The sequence below is a fragment of the Neopelma chrysocephalum genome, unplaced genomic scaffold (assembly GCF_003984885.1).
Source record: "Neopelma chrysocephalum unplaced genomic scaffold, ASM398488v2 Primary Assembly neopelma1_281, whole genome shotgun sequence".
In the NCBI taxonomy this organism is placed as follows: domain Eukaryota; kingdom Metazoa; phylum Chordata; class Aves; order Passeriformes; family Pipridae; genus Neopelma; species Neopelma chrysocephalum.
Window position 1 is genome coordinate 721,830 of NW_020897943.1, and position 13,439 is coordinate 735,268.

The window sequence follows — 13,439 nt, forward strand, 5'->3', positions numbered from 1 at the left end:
TGAATTACAGGAGCTGGAATGACCATTAGATTGATTTCAGTTCTATTTCCAGCTGCATCCAAAAAAAAGCGGATCCATTCATGGGATGTGAGAGATTTTTGTGACTTCTCCCTATGAAACCAGTCAATGCAACTTTATTTTAGGAAACCAGGATCTGGCGGAATATCCTTTGCTGATGCAGTGTAAACCTATTAATGTGTGTTTCTCTCCACAGTTCCTCCAAGTGTTGTTGGTTCTAACCCTGAGAATTTGACTGTGGTGGTGAATAATTTCATCTCTCTGACTTGTGAGGTCACGGGCTTTCCACCTCCTGATCTCAGCTGGCTCAAGAATGGAAAACCTCTCAGTTCAAATTCCAACACTTTCATTGTGCCTGGTGAGGAATCTCAGCTATTTCTACAGCCTTTGGGCTCAACTTCTGTGTGGTTTGTCTTGGTAAGGGCCATGGGCACTAGTTATGGAGCCTGTTGGACCTGCAGTTTTAAAATAGCATTTGAGATGAACACAATCCCCATGGGATAAATCTGCAGCCTTCCCTCTTTGCTTCAGGTGCTCGGACGCTGCAGATTCCCCGAGCCAGGCTCCCAGATGATGGGGAATATACTTGCATTGCCAGGAACCAAGCTGGGGAAAGCCAGAAGAAGAGTTTCCTAACTGTCCTTGGTTTGTTTTTTGCTGTTTTCTGCAATAATACCCATTGCTTGGAAAACACAGGGGGTTTATCTGTTTTACTGGGTTGTTTCAACAAAACAAAGGCAGAAGTAACTCTGAGCTTCTCCTGCAGTGCCCCCAAGCATCAAGGACCACAGTGGATCCTCCCTGACAGTGCTGAACGTGCGGGTGGGCACCCCGGTGACGCTGGACTGCGAGTCCAATGCCATCCCACCCCCGGTCATCACCTGGTACAAGAACAGGCTCAGCATTTCCGAGTCTGCCCACGTGGAGATCTTGGCAGATGGGCAAACCTTGCGCATCAAGGGTGCACAGGTAGGCCAGGCCGTGGGGAGGCTGCACCTGCCACTGCTCTGCTGCTGTTAGGCAATTATTTCATCTGTGTTGGTATATTTTACTTGCCGTCGGTAGGAGATGTGTTTGCTGGAGGCCTTTCTTGCTGTGAAAAGGACCTCGAGTTGGCAGAGGCACAGGAGGGCGTTCGTGTCTCTAAACTGTAGGATTAAAATCAGACTCCATAATGATTTCTTTTTGAATATATTTTAATTTTAGGTTTCTGACACAGGCCAATACACGTGCAGAGCCATAAATATTGCGGGGCGAGATGATAAAAATTTCCATCTTAATGTTTATGGTGAGCACTCTCTGCATTATCTACAATAGTTAGTATCAAACCATAGACTTTGTAGATTAGACAATTCAAAACGAGTTTACAAAATATATTTGTTAACCAAACCATTTTTCTTGCTTCTGTTCAATTCCTAGTGCCTCCAAGTATTGAAGGCCCTGAACAAGAGTTGGTCAGTGAATCCATCAGTAATCCTGTCACCTTTGTGTGTGATGCCACTGGGATTCCTCCACCAACATTAGTGTGGCTTAAGAATGGAAAACCAATAGGTAAAACGTTCTCTTCATGCTTTTCACTCCTTGTTTTCCCCTCTTTGAGGTGCCACTGTGCTATTTGCTGTCTGTTGGTTGTTTCTTCCTCATCTGTCTCTACACAGACTCTCCTGGTAACTGATTCCAATCTTTATTTGGAAATTTGGAGGAAAGAATTTCTCCCTAAAGAGATGTTTGCTCCCCATGGCCTGGTTTGCAATGTTGACTTGTTTACATATTTTCAGAAAACTCGGATTCCCTTGACGTTCACATTTTGTCTGGTGGAAGCAAACTTCAGATCGCTCACTCCCGGCTCCTGGACAGCGGGACCTACACGTGTATTGCCTCCAATGTAGAGGGAGAAGCTCAGAAAACCTACGTGCTTTCCATCCAAGGTAAGGGATGAGGGTTCAGTGAGCAGAACTGGTTAAAAATTCAGCGACTGTGACACTGTGTCTCTGCCAGAAGCACTGAGATAACATGAACATGTAGGAAAGTGGAGAATTCAGACCATTATTTGTATGATCTGTGACTGGGGGGGAAATGGTTAGAGGGTTCTACTGCTAGAAATATGCATGGAAAAGAATATTCTTAACCTCTGATTGTGGAACTTGAATGCAGTCATGCAGGCTGTGTGTTTGCTCCTGGTCACATCCTTCCTCCTGCGGAGCACCCGAGCAGCTTTGGAGGATTCTGGAGCACCACACACAGGTGGCTTCAGGAGCTGTTGCCTTTCTTGTCAGAGCAAATGGGAGGAGTTAGCAAAGACATACTGGCAGAATTCCCTTAGGAATACCTTTTTGCCCCCCCCGGCTCCAATGACAATGGAATTGCCTCCACACCCAAAATGGTGGACAGGCGGCTCCTCTTCAGCGCTGCACACAAAATGGCCGCCGCCCCTTCCTGCCCTTGAAGGCCACGCCTCCTCAACACCTTTTAGGGTCAGGCCACGCCCCATTGGCTCCACCCATCTCACCCCCTCAGAACCCCCAAGCTGCCGGAATGGGCTCAAAATGGCCCAAAGTTGGCCACAAATGGCGATTTGCCCTCAAGTTTCCCTTTTTGACCTCTTTCCCCCTTAATTCCAGTTTTTAAAATCCATTTCTTGTGTTTTTTACCCCAATTTCCTTTCTTGTAAAGATAAAATGGGTTAAAAATAAGGGGAGGGGAAGTAACAAATAGTTAAAAAAGGGGAATAAAGAGGTCTGAGGGGGCTCCTGTGGGTTTTGGGGTCACCTGTGGGCCTATGGGGGGGTCCCAGGGCTGGGTTTTCCTCTGTTCCTAATGACTCGTCCCATTAGTTGTGCCTCTGCATGTCAGGTTTTCCCCAAGGTTAGGAATTGAATATGAAGCTGTAAATGTGACTGAAATTGTTTGAAATGCTCAAAATTTACCAGAAAACAGGCTAGAAATGGCTGTGGTTGGGTTGGAATAATCGTGTGGCTGTTAACAGGACTATGATGGTCTTGATCATAGAATCCCAGAATGGTTTGGGTTGGAAGGGACCTTAAAGCCCATCTCATCCCACCCCCTGCCATGGGCAGAGACACCTGCCACTAGCCCAGGTTGCTCCAAGCCCCGTCCAACCTGGTCTTGGACACTTCCAGGGATCCAGGGGCAGCCACAGCTTCTCTGGGCAACCTGTGCCAGGGCCCAGAACCTGTTCCAGGTGCTGCACTAAATGCTGGCACTCCTGAGCTACTGCAGCGGGATTGTTTCTAGTTCAGGTTATGTTTCTGCTGCTGAATCCTCTTCCCTCCATTGTGCTTTTCCAGTTCCTCCCAACATTATTGGCTCTGAGATGCCAAGTGAGGTCAGTGTCCTGTTGGGAGAGAGCATCCAGCTGGTCTGCAGTGCCCAGGGAGTGCCCACACCCGACCTGCAATGGCTTAAGGATGGAAAAACTGTTGTCAGTGATGATTTACAACGAATAAGGCAAGCAAAAATAAGCAGACACTGCATTCTCTTCTATAATTTCAAGGCTCAGAGGGGGAATAAAAGAGGACTCTATGAAGGGAGTGTGAGGAGGGCCAGAATTGGAGCTTAGCCAAGTTAAGAACATCATCTCTCTCTTTAACTTCTATAAATCTTGTATAATTTTTTACTACTTTGGTTTTTTCTTTTTATTTTTTTAACAGAGATAAGTATATGATATTTATTTCTTTCTCAGTTAATAAATTCCATTAAAGTTCATCAGCTTCCTGAAAGTTTATTAAGGTCAATAAGTTCCATTAAGTTCCTTTGGAGGAGAAAGATCTGAGGCATGGAAACATTTTACTTGATGCTTTTCATTATGGGTCCTTCAAAAGCCTGGCTGGAACTGAATCCTAAAACAAAGTTAAACAGATCATCTCTAGGAAAAAATTCCTAGCCTATGTCTAACAATAATATTTTGCAAAACACAATGGTTCTCTCACCAAACTCCCAGGAGGATAGAGGTAGTTATTTAACTGTCCAAAACAGACTGTTTATTAGCCAGGTCAGAGGAATACTAAACAAACTCACTGAGCTTTGTGATTCTCCTTGTAGAGTGACTCCAGATGGCAGCACATTAAACATTTCCAGAGCTCTCAGTTCGGACACAGGGAAATACACTTGTGTAGCTACGAACCCTGCAGGAGAGGAGGACAGGATCTTCAACTTGAATGTCTATGGTGAGTCCTGCCACATGTGAAACCAAAATCTGTGCATAATCTCGTCTTTGTACACACTCCCAAGGGAGAGCCCAGAAAGGAATGTCTGTCTGCAGTGGAATACTTAATACACGTGTTTCCAATTGCACGTACTGTAGATATCACAGTGTATTCCACAGGATGTTCTGTCAGTGACAAAAGCATTGAAATCGCTGGGAAATGTGTTCTGGGATAAACAGGAATTAATTCCTTTAGTGGATTTCATAATAGAGGAATTCTGCTTGTGGTGGTTTTTTTATTTATTGTGGAGAAAGATAAACTAATGGAACAAAAAAAGCAGTATAATAGGAAATCAGCCCCAAGCATATCTTCACTAATTCCAGTCAAAGTACATCAACTAAAAGCAGAGTGGTGTATAGGGAACTAATAGTTAAAGGTCCTGAGTTTAAAAGAAAAATGATGGAGTGTTGAAGGAAATTCTTCTCTTCCACAGAGAAGAAAATTTTGTGAAAAATGTGTTTATTAGGTACAATGACTGGAGTGAAGAGGGGAGAGTTCTGCGTAGGCAGGGTTTCACAGCTGTGCAGGGATCTGTCCCATCATACAGCCTCAGAATGAATGGGAATACAGGCATGAGATGATCTTTGATATAATAAGGAACAATTCTTAGTGATCACATCACATCTTTTGGGAGAGAATGGCTCTGCACAGCAGCAGAGAGTTTTTTGTTCAGTTTGCATTGGTTGAAATTCAAGCAATAACCAACTTAAATGGTCTTATCGACACAACTGTGGTGTGTGATTGGGTGGTGAGTGAGCCAGAGCTTGGGGCTGCACGTGGCCGGGCCTTCTTTGTATAGTGAACCCTCAAGAGCATGGTTTTCACACTAACCTATAAAACCAAAAAGGCCCCCAAAGCAGTTCCGTTGTATAATCAGCTGGAATACTTAACTAGGGATTTTGAAACTTCCTCTGTTTAAAAATGAAGGCAGCAGATAAATCTAGGTGTTAATAAATTAACTTTCCTCCTGTGTGGCTTCCCTGTATTTAACTCTTATTGAAGGACATAAGTTTAAGTGCCAGGTCCTTTCTGTCCCCTTGAGGTTGGGCCCTTCCTGCACTGTCACTCTCTTCCCATGAGCTTCAGGCTCTGAGCTCCCTCTTGTTTGCCACAGCCTGACAAATCAAAGAGAGGATTCTACTGTCATTCTAAAGTGCATCTGATTTTAAATATGTAACTGGGTAATTTATTAGTGCTCAATATTATTGTTAGAGGTTTTACTCTATTAAAAATGAGGATCATCTTACTGGGTTACCTCTGGGGTCTTAGGTGCAGGATTTCCTGCAAGGTAACACATGAGCAATAATTTTAAGAGTCTCTTTTAATATCTTCCTTTTCAACATTTACAAAATGTAGTGCCTCCAGCAATAGCCAATAGTAAAGCTGAAGCAGAGGAGCTCACTGCCCTTTTGGACACCTCCCTAAATATTGAATGTACTGCTTCTGGGACCCCCCCACCACAGCTACACTGGCTGAAGAATGGCCTTCCTCTCTCTGTCTCCTCTCAAATCAGGCTGCTGTCAGCTGGGCAGGTTCTCAGGTTGGTTTTCATCTATTTTGACTATCTCAGTTTTCTGTTCTCATTTACTGTATCAGCATAAATCTTCTAGTATTTTTGGAAGCAAGAGGAAAATTTGGTCTAAGCCATGCCATAGTGGATTCCATGTATTCCATTTACAGCTTGCTTAAAATGCTTTTCTCCTTAGACTTGCCCGAGTCCAGATCTCTGATACTGGTGTGTACACTTGTGTAGCATCTAACAGGGCCGGAGTGGACAACAAACATTACAACCTGCAAGTTTTTGGTGAGTTCCACTGCAATGCTTTATGCAAGGAATCTTATTTCTTAATTTCTTAAACCAGTTTTCTTTCTCACCAACACCATGTTGCAGACAGCCACAAGTATGTCTTATAATCACGAGGGAAGCATTGGCTTTTCAATGTGTTGGGGCTTTTCTAAATGGAAAGTGTTTTAACCCTAGAAGAGTCCTTACTTGAACTGTCACCCAGAATCCCAGAATGGTTTGGGTTGGAAGGGACCTTAAAGCTCCTCTAGTTCCAAACCCCATGACGCATCACAGGTTTTTTAGAAAGAGGAATAATATATAATTCCTCAGTGAATTTTTACACATGAATGCGAGTGGGGAAATGCAAAAAGGTGGCTGCATTCCAGCTGTCTGCCATCCAGAAGTGCCCTGTGGGCTGTGCCGTGTGTGACCCAGCTCTCCGTGTCTCGGCAGTGCCACCGAGCCTGGACAACGCGGGGGGCACGGAGGAGGTGACGGTGCTGAGGGGCAATGCTGCTGCCATGGAGTGTCTCGCTGATGGCTCTCCTGCCCCCTCCGTGACCTGGTTCAAAGATGACCATCCCCTGGGCCTGGGGGCTCACCTGACCTCCAGCAACCAGGGCATGGTCCTTCACCTGGTGCGGGCAGAGCCCGGGGACACGGGCACATACACCTGTGTGGCCTCCAGTGCAGCCGGAGATGCCAGCAAGCGCTTCATCCTCAGCGTGCTGGGTGAGTGTGAACCTGGGAGTGCAGCAAATGGGAGCAGTAACGTCACATTCAAATCATCTCTAGGGATAAGGAGGATTTTTATAGACTCATAGAATCTGTCTGTTCTATTCAGAGTGGTTTGGGTTGGAAGGGACCTTAAAGCCCATCCAGTCCCACCCCCGCCATGGGCAGGGACACCTTCCACTAGCCCAGGTTGCTCCAAGCCCCATCCAACCTGACCTTTTCAATAAATGATAAATGAGAGAAATAAAGAAGTGAAAGATGCCTAAAAAGATGTGAATGTATAATATAGTATATATATTTCCCAAGTACTGAAATATGCTGTAATTAATACAACTATATGCTATAAATTAAGCAGAAATTCAGCTTGACAGGAAGATGCACAACTGAAAGTACAACAGTGAATATATAAATATATGAATAAATATATTCACTGAAACTGAAAAATATATTTTACCTGTGATTTTGAAAACATTTTCTAATGAATAATTGCAACTCATAAAATATGCAAATTAATAGGCAGAGGCAGAAGGAAATTACCTGAGTTACTCAGGGAGTTCATGACACACTCAGAAATAATATTATGTAGACTAATTCTACTAAATCTACCCCCAAGGCTATATATGATGTTTTATAGGCTTTTACAATCAGTTGGTTTAGGTTTTTTGAGTCACTAAAGAACTCGAATGTGTTTTTTCTTCTCCAGAGCCCCCTCACATCAATGGTTCAGATGAACCAGAAGAGCTCTCAGTCATCGTTAACAACCCACTTGAACTTCTCTGCATCTCCTCTGGTGTTCCAGTGCCCAAAATCTCCTGGATGAAGGATGGGCGCCCACTTCTGCAGACTGATCATGTTCATGTGCTGAGAGAAGCCCTGAGAATAACCAGTGCTCAGGTGGAGTATTTGTGTCAAGATAGGCTCAGATCTGCATTCCCAAAAGAGTGCCTGCCTTAGGACTGTCCTAAGAGATGTCCTAAAAACCTGCTACAAAATCACCTTGCCTTGGAGTTTCCCATACAGAACACACAGTAATATTCTGGGATGAGAGTGCCCAAGCACTTCAACCTCTTTTGGGCTTTATTACTTCATGTTCACTTCAGAGTTCCATAGTTTTTTTATTTATTGGTGCATTGTGTTACAAAGCAGAACAATCAATGCTGGGACTAATCATTTTATGGTTTAAATCTGTCTGTGATCTGTTCTTGTTCATTTTCTACCTATTTGACTCTTGTTACTATCCCTTGCTTTTCTTTTGTGATTTATAGTTCCTCTTCAGCCTTTCTTCTCTTCCCATTAGCTTGGATTTTCCTAAAGCCATTTGATGACACAGAAAAGCTGCATTTGCAGCCTTCTGGCTACAAGTTTGGAAAAAATAGGTAAAGACACTAGAAAGACTTTCAGATTAATTCATACAATAAAAGAGTCCAGGAAAACAACCTTTAAAAACCTGCACCATTAAACTAAAGACTGGATCCAACTGTGGGCAGCCAGGTGAAGTTCCCACAGCAGTGGGATAGGGCTGGGGATTCATTTGTCTGTATAACAAACACTTCTTGGCTTTACAATGAGGAGTTTACAGGAAGGAGAAACCATAAAGGATTTAATGACTGTGTGTGCACAAAAGGATTTCCTTAGTACCCAAACCTGACCCTTTCTTAGATTGATCCCACTGCCAGTTCCATCTTTATTGCTGGAGACACATTATCTAGAGAGATTTGATGGAGGCCTGCAGCTCCTAAGCCATCTCTGAACAATCCCAGCATGGTAAAATAATGAACTATTCAAGAACTTCATTTTCTTTCCGGGCATTCCTTATCTGCTGTGTTTGTGTTCAAGTGCTGCCTGTTATATGTTGATGCCATGTTTGTATTTCCTGGTTTTGCTGAATTTTTCCCACATTCTGAGGTTTCTGCTGAAGTTGTTCCTGTCTTTAGGTGGAGGACACGGGAAGATACACGTGTTTGGCATCGAGCCCAGCAGGGGATGATGATAAGGAATATTTAGTACGAGTGCATGGTAAGTTCAATTTAGGAAAAAAAGTTATTCCTTCAAAGTGTGAACTGCTAAGGTAAATCAGCATCTCATTTAACAAGGACATATTCTGTGATATTGCACCCTATGATCATAACTAACGTTTCTGAACAAGGATAGTTATTCTGAGCGTGGTACACAATTAGAAGGGAAAGTTCCACCTGATTTCTGTTACAATTCCAAGTCCTGTTTTTGAATACTAGGATGTTTATTGTGGAAATGAGATGAAATATACTGATACATTTAGCACAGGCATTGAAAAGTAGAACTAATTAATGATATCAAGCCATCGCATTTATTTTAAACTTCAGAACTAAGTTGGAAGTTTTCAATAAGGCGTTTTTGTGATAGCACATGTGTGGTGTTGATTTTGTTTTCTGTTCCAGTTCCTCCCAACATTGCTGGTACTGGTGGGCCCCAGGATGTCAGTGTGCTGCAGAACAGACAGGTCATTCTGGAGTGCAGGTCGGACGCTGTGCCCCCTCCCACCATCTCGTGGCTGAAGAACGGAGCCCTCCTGGAGGTACAGAGGTTCCTTGTTTGCACTGGCTGTTGGCTCCCTGTAGCTGTTACACACAGTGCCTGAGGGTTCTTGCTCCTCTCACTCGCCCCTCCCGTGCAGCACATGAGCTCCAGAGAGCTGAGTAGCCCCAGCCCAACTCCAGGTAGCCCTGACTGAAGCCAGCAAACCTGTGAAGTGGCCATCCCGCTGTTACTTGTTCTTTTTTCCTTTAGGGGGATCCCTTGCTCCTCCTGGATCCTCTGAGCAATGCTAGAAGCCTTCGGTAAACTCCTGAATGGCTTCCCAGGAAAGGTAGCTGAGAAAAGACTACACTATATGTTTCCTTTGGCTATATTATGCATCCTCCTACTCTAGTAGCATTTAGAAAGGAAATGAAGTTCTTGCAAAGCAAATGGGTTGCTAATCACCACAGTTTTGTACCAAATGCATCTTTTCCACTCAGAATTCCATAGTGGAACCAGTCTTTGCTGGTTGAGAGACAATTAGCAGGATGAGGATGGTTTATACAGAAAGAATTTTTCACTTCCCATCCTTGGGATCACTCACAAAACAGGTGCTACTCAACTGAACACTGAAGTTCAGTTATTGATTGAACTTATTTGATAATTTTCCCTCAGTTGGTCTTTATTCTTTAATAAGAGGAAACAAATTCAGCTTATGAATTGTGTCTCCCTTAACTCTGATCCATCACTGAATGTTCACCCAAATTTCTCCTTGTTTGCTTTCCTTTTGACATACCATTCCTCAGACTCTTTCTCTAGTGTAAATTTAGAAGAATTAAATATTACTGGAAGAAGTAAGAATATGGTGGGTGAATATGTCTTACAAGCTGCTGCTAGAGACTGTGATCTTGAATATGGCCCAAGAACCAGCTAGAAACAAAACTAACAGAAACCTTCTGCTTCTGAACAGTTAATTTCTTAATTGGGTACTGGGGGGTTTTATGAAAACAAGGTTGAACAAGGCTTGGAAATGAAATATATGAATACTTTTTGCCTTAGTCTTCATTGGAAAGCTCGTGTTTTAAAAGCAGTACTTAATGAAAACAATGCATGAAAGGCAGCCACTGTTAAAAATATTCACCAGGGCTCAAAGCAGGAGAGGAAGGCTGTGATGACCATAGGCACTGAGCTGGGAACCTGAGAATTAGCTTTATATAATGTGAGTTCTCCTCTTGCCTCGTGAATTGATGTCTGTATGTGAGGGCTGAGGCTTCTTGGGGCCTCAAAGCACATCTCATTCCAACTCTGCCCTGGGCAGGGACACCTGCCACTAGCCCAGGTTGCTCCAACCTGGCCTTGGACACTTCCAGGACTGGGGCAGCCACAGCTTCTCTGGGCAACCTGTGCCAGGGCCTCCCCACCCGTGAGCCTGTGTGAAGACACATTCCAGATATCAGGAGAACATCAGTGTCCTTCCCAATGCCTGGTTGCTTTCTCAACCTCAGGGAAACGTAATAGCCTTCTATTACTAAAAAGCTGGGAAAGGGGTGCCCTTGGTGTGGAAAGGGAGGTGCTTATTGACATATCATCCTCCTTATCCTGGAAATGTTGAGGTTTCACAGTGACAACAGAAGTTTGGGGAAAGTCATGTTCTCAGGTTGCAGTGTTATTTCCATTTATATTATCACTGCTCTTTGGGAACAGCCTTGTGGTTTTTTTGTCTTCCACTGGGCAGATTTTGAGGTCTGCACTAGTATGAGGTCTGCTCTAGTCCCCTTCTGCATCCTAAATGATGGAATTGTGCAGCACCACCTTTTTTGGTAGCAGAATTGTGGGAAGATGTGACCTCCAGCAGCTTTAGAGTCCTGGCACTCTTCATAGATTTGGAAATGCACATTGAGAGTTAACAAAAGATGTAAGCAGAAGCCTCTTGACCTACTCTGGCTTTATTTAACTTGCTGAATTTGTGTTTTTTCCAAGATAGGTTTTCTAACATACTTGAGTAGAGCATAAGGATTAAATTATAGCTTTACCCCCTGTCTTCTGTCATCTATATGCCTCTGTGTTTAGAAACCATCACATAGGCTGTGTTCTGAACAGGAAATACCAGTGATTACCCAAAATCTGTCTCTAATCCACTCTGGGGGTGACTCATGTCACCGGAGAGGTTCCAGCCCTGCTGTGTGTCTTGCATTGTAGGCCTGGAGCTGGTGTCTGGTATGAAACCAGTGTTCCAGTGTGCCAGTGAGAACCAGAGTGTCACCTCTCTGTAGTGCTCTGCTCAGACCCTTAGGCAAAACAGTAGATGGGAATGTCAGCTTTCAATTCTATCCACAGGGTGGGTAGCACACACTGGAAAAGCTTGAATTCCTGCTCTTTTTTCTACTGGGTTGTATCCACTCAGGTCTTTGAGCACTTGTAGCTGGTGTTGCTGTCAGTCATTCATGCAGACTGGCTGTGGTAAGAAAGCTATGACTGAACTGCCCTCGTGACAGGGGCTGTGGAGTCACTGTAGGGCTGGGAAGAACTGCTGGATATCTGGATACAGAGTCTGTATCCAGAACTGTGGCTAGTGAACTCCTGGCTGGTGAACTTAGCTGGCTAAGTCTATCCTGGCTCCCACCTGAACAAGACTACGATGCTGGAAAAACAGTGTAGACAAACTTGTATTCGTTCTGCCTGTAGCATGCATAGATTAAAAAAAAAATAAAAAAATGAATCCTGTGTTATTAGTTGCCCCTTTCTATAAAAACTCCCAAGCCCTTTGGCTGTACAGCCCAAAAGGCTGTCTCCTTCAGGCACAAGTCCTAGGAAGGGTTTCAAGGGGGAACCAGTAAGCAATGATAGTTTTTTAAAACTTTGCTTACCCTCTTCTCTTGAGGGATGTAAATGAAGTTAAGCCAGCAATGAATTATCTATGCCCTTCTTTCATGGTTTTCATTGCTCTGCAATGAGAGAATGTTCTGTCTTCACCAGGAGGACGATGGTAAAGCTCTAAATGTGTCCATATGTCTGTGTGTGCCCTCAGGGAACGCCGCGGGTCCGGATCCTGTCGGGCGGGCGGTACCTGCAGATCAACAATGCTGACCTGGGGGACACAGCCAGTTACACCTGTGTGGCCAGGAACGTGGCAGGAGAGGTGACCAGGGAGTTCCTGCTCACAGTGCATGGTAAAATCACGGATCAGCCTTGTGCACCTTCATCTTTGCATGGCATTTCTGCGGGAGTTCAGGCAGCCGGAAGCAGATATTAGTGGTCTTTTTCCAGCCACATGTTGGCCACTCAGGCCATGCCTCAACTGTGGGACTGTGTGTATGGTCTCATGTCTGAGTCCACAGCTGTCCCCAAACTAAAGGACCTGTTGGGGGCTCCCCTTGGCTCACTCTCCATCTGTCTGTGCTTCCTGCTAGTGGAGCTGCATCTGGCCATCATCCCGATAGGGAGTCAGGATACATCCAGAGTGAACCCCCAGATACAGGACTGAGAAATGCTCCTGGGCTAATTCAGAGAGATTCTTTTGAAAGGATTTCACTGGCCCCTTGGGGACAGGGTTTCACAGCTGGCTTGGCCACTGGTTTGGCAGGTTCCTTGAAACCTGTGGCAGCTTCTCTGCACCTGCAGCAGGAGAGGGCAGGGCCTGAGGGGCCCTGTGCTCCATACTTGTCCTGTGCTACCACAGCCCTGAGCTCCATTTTAGACCTGTTTATTTTCTCACCTCCAGTCTGATAAGAAACTCTTCTGCTCTCACACTCGGGTGATGAGAAGGAGTTTTTTTCCCTATTTCTGTTTGATTCCCACCCCATAACTTGCAGAGCTGACCTTTGCAGTGCATTTCAGTCAATGTTTCTTTCTCCTCCCCTGCTGCGCCGTGGCAGTTACCGTGTGCTGCCCAAAATGGTAAGAAACTTATTCCTGTCTTTGCAGTGGTCCCAAACCTGCTGCTGCCTCTATTTTCATGTGTTTAGTTTCAATCATTGCAGTGTACAGTTATTTTCTTTGCATCATCAGCAGTTTTCCCTCTGCAGTGGCTCCCACAATCCGGAGCGGTCCCCAGACTGCCGTGGTGCACATCAATGCTTCTGCCCTTCTGGAGTGTGCTGCACGAGGAGTCCCAGCCCCCAGAGTCACCTGGAGGAAGGATGGGGCTGTTTTTACTGGAAACAATACAAGGTATTGTC

The 13,439-nt window shown here is 44.6% G+C and overlaps 1 protein-coding gene across 2 annotated transcripts in view; it reads left to right on the forward strand.

The window, feature by feature from the left end:
- Positions 1 to 13,439, forward strand: part of HMCN1 (hemicentin 1) — a 162,728-nt gene that overhangs the window by 118,703 nt on the left and 30,586 nt on the right. For both annotated transcript variants that reach the window (XM_027704511.1, XM_027704512.1), the window contains 16 exons: positions 215 to 376; positions 550 to 663; positions 785 to 987; positions 1,225 to 1,306; positions 1,438 to 1,569; positions 1,797 to 1,946; positions 3,327 to 3,486; positions 4,081 to 4,205; positions 5,601 to 5,784; positions 5,951 to 6,048; positions 6,484 to 6,762; positions 7,469 to 7,659; positions 8,700 to 8,781; positions 9,183 to 9,319; positions 12,290 to 12,431; positions 13,287 to 13,431. In XM_027704511.1, coding sequence (XP_027560312.1) covers positions 215 to 376; positions 550 to 663; positions 785 to 987; positions 1,225 to 1,306; positions 1,438 to 1,569; positions 1,797 to 1,946; positions 3,327 to 3,486; positions 4,081 to 4,205; positions 5,601 to 5,784; positions 5,951 to 6,048; positions 6,484 to 6,762; positions 7,469 to 7,659; positions 8,700 to 8,781; positions 9,183 to 9,319; positions 12,290 to 12,431; positions 13,287 to 13,431 — 2,386 coding nt within the window. The remainder of the gene's footprint in view (positions 1 to 214; positions 377 to 549; positions 664 to 784; positions 988 to 1,224; positions 1,307 to 1,437; positions 1,570 to 1,796; positions 1,947 to 3,326; positions 3,487 to 4,080; positions 4,206 to 5,600; positions 5,785 to 5,950; positions 6,049 to 6,483; positions 6,763 to 7,468; positions 7,660 to 8,699; positions 8,782 to 9,182; positions 9,320 to 12,289; positions 12,432 to 13,286; positions 13,432 to 13,439) is intronic.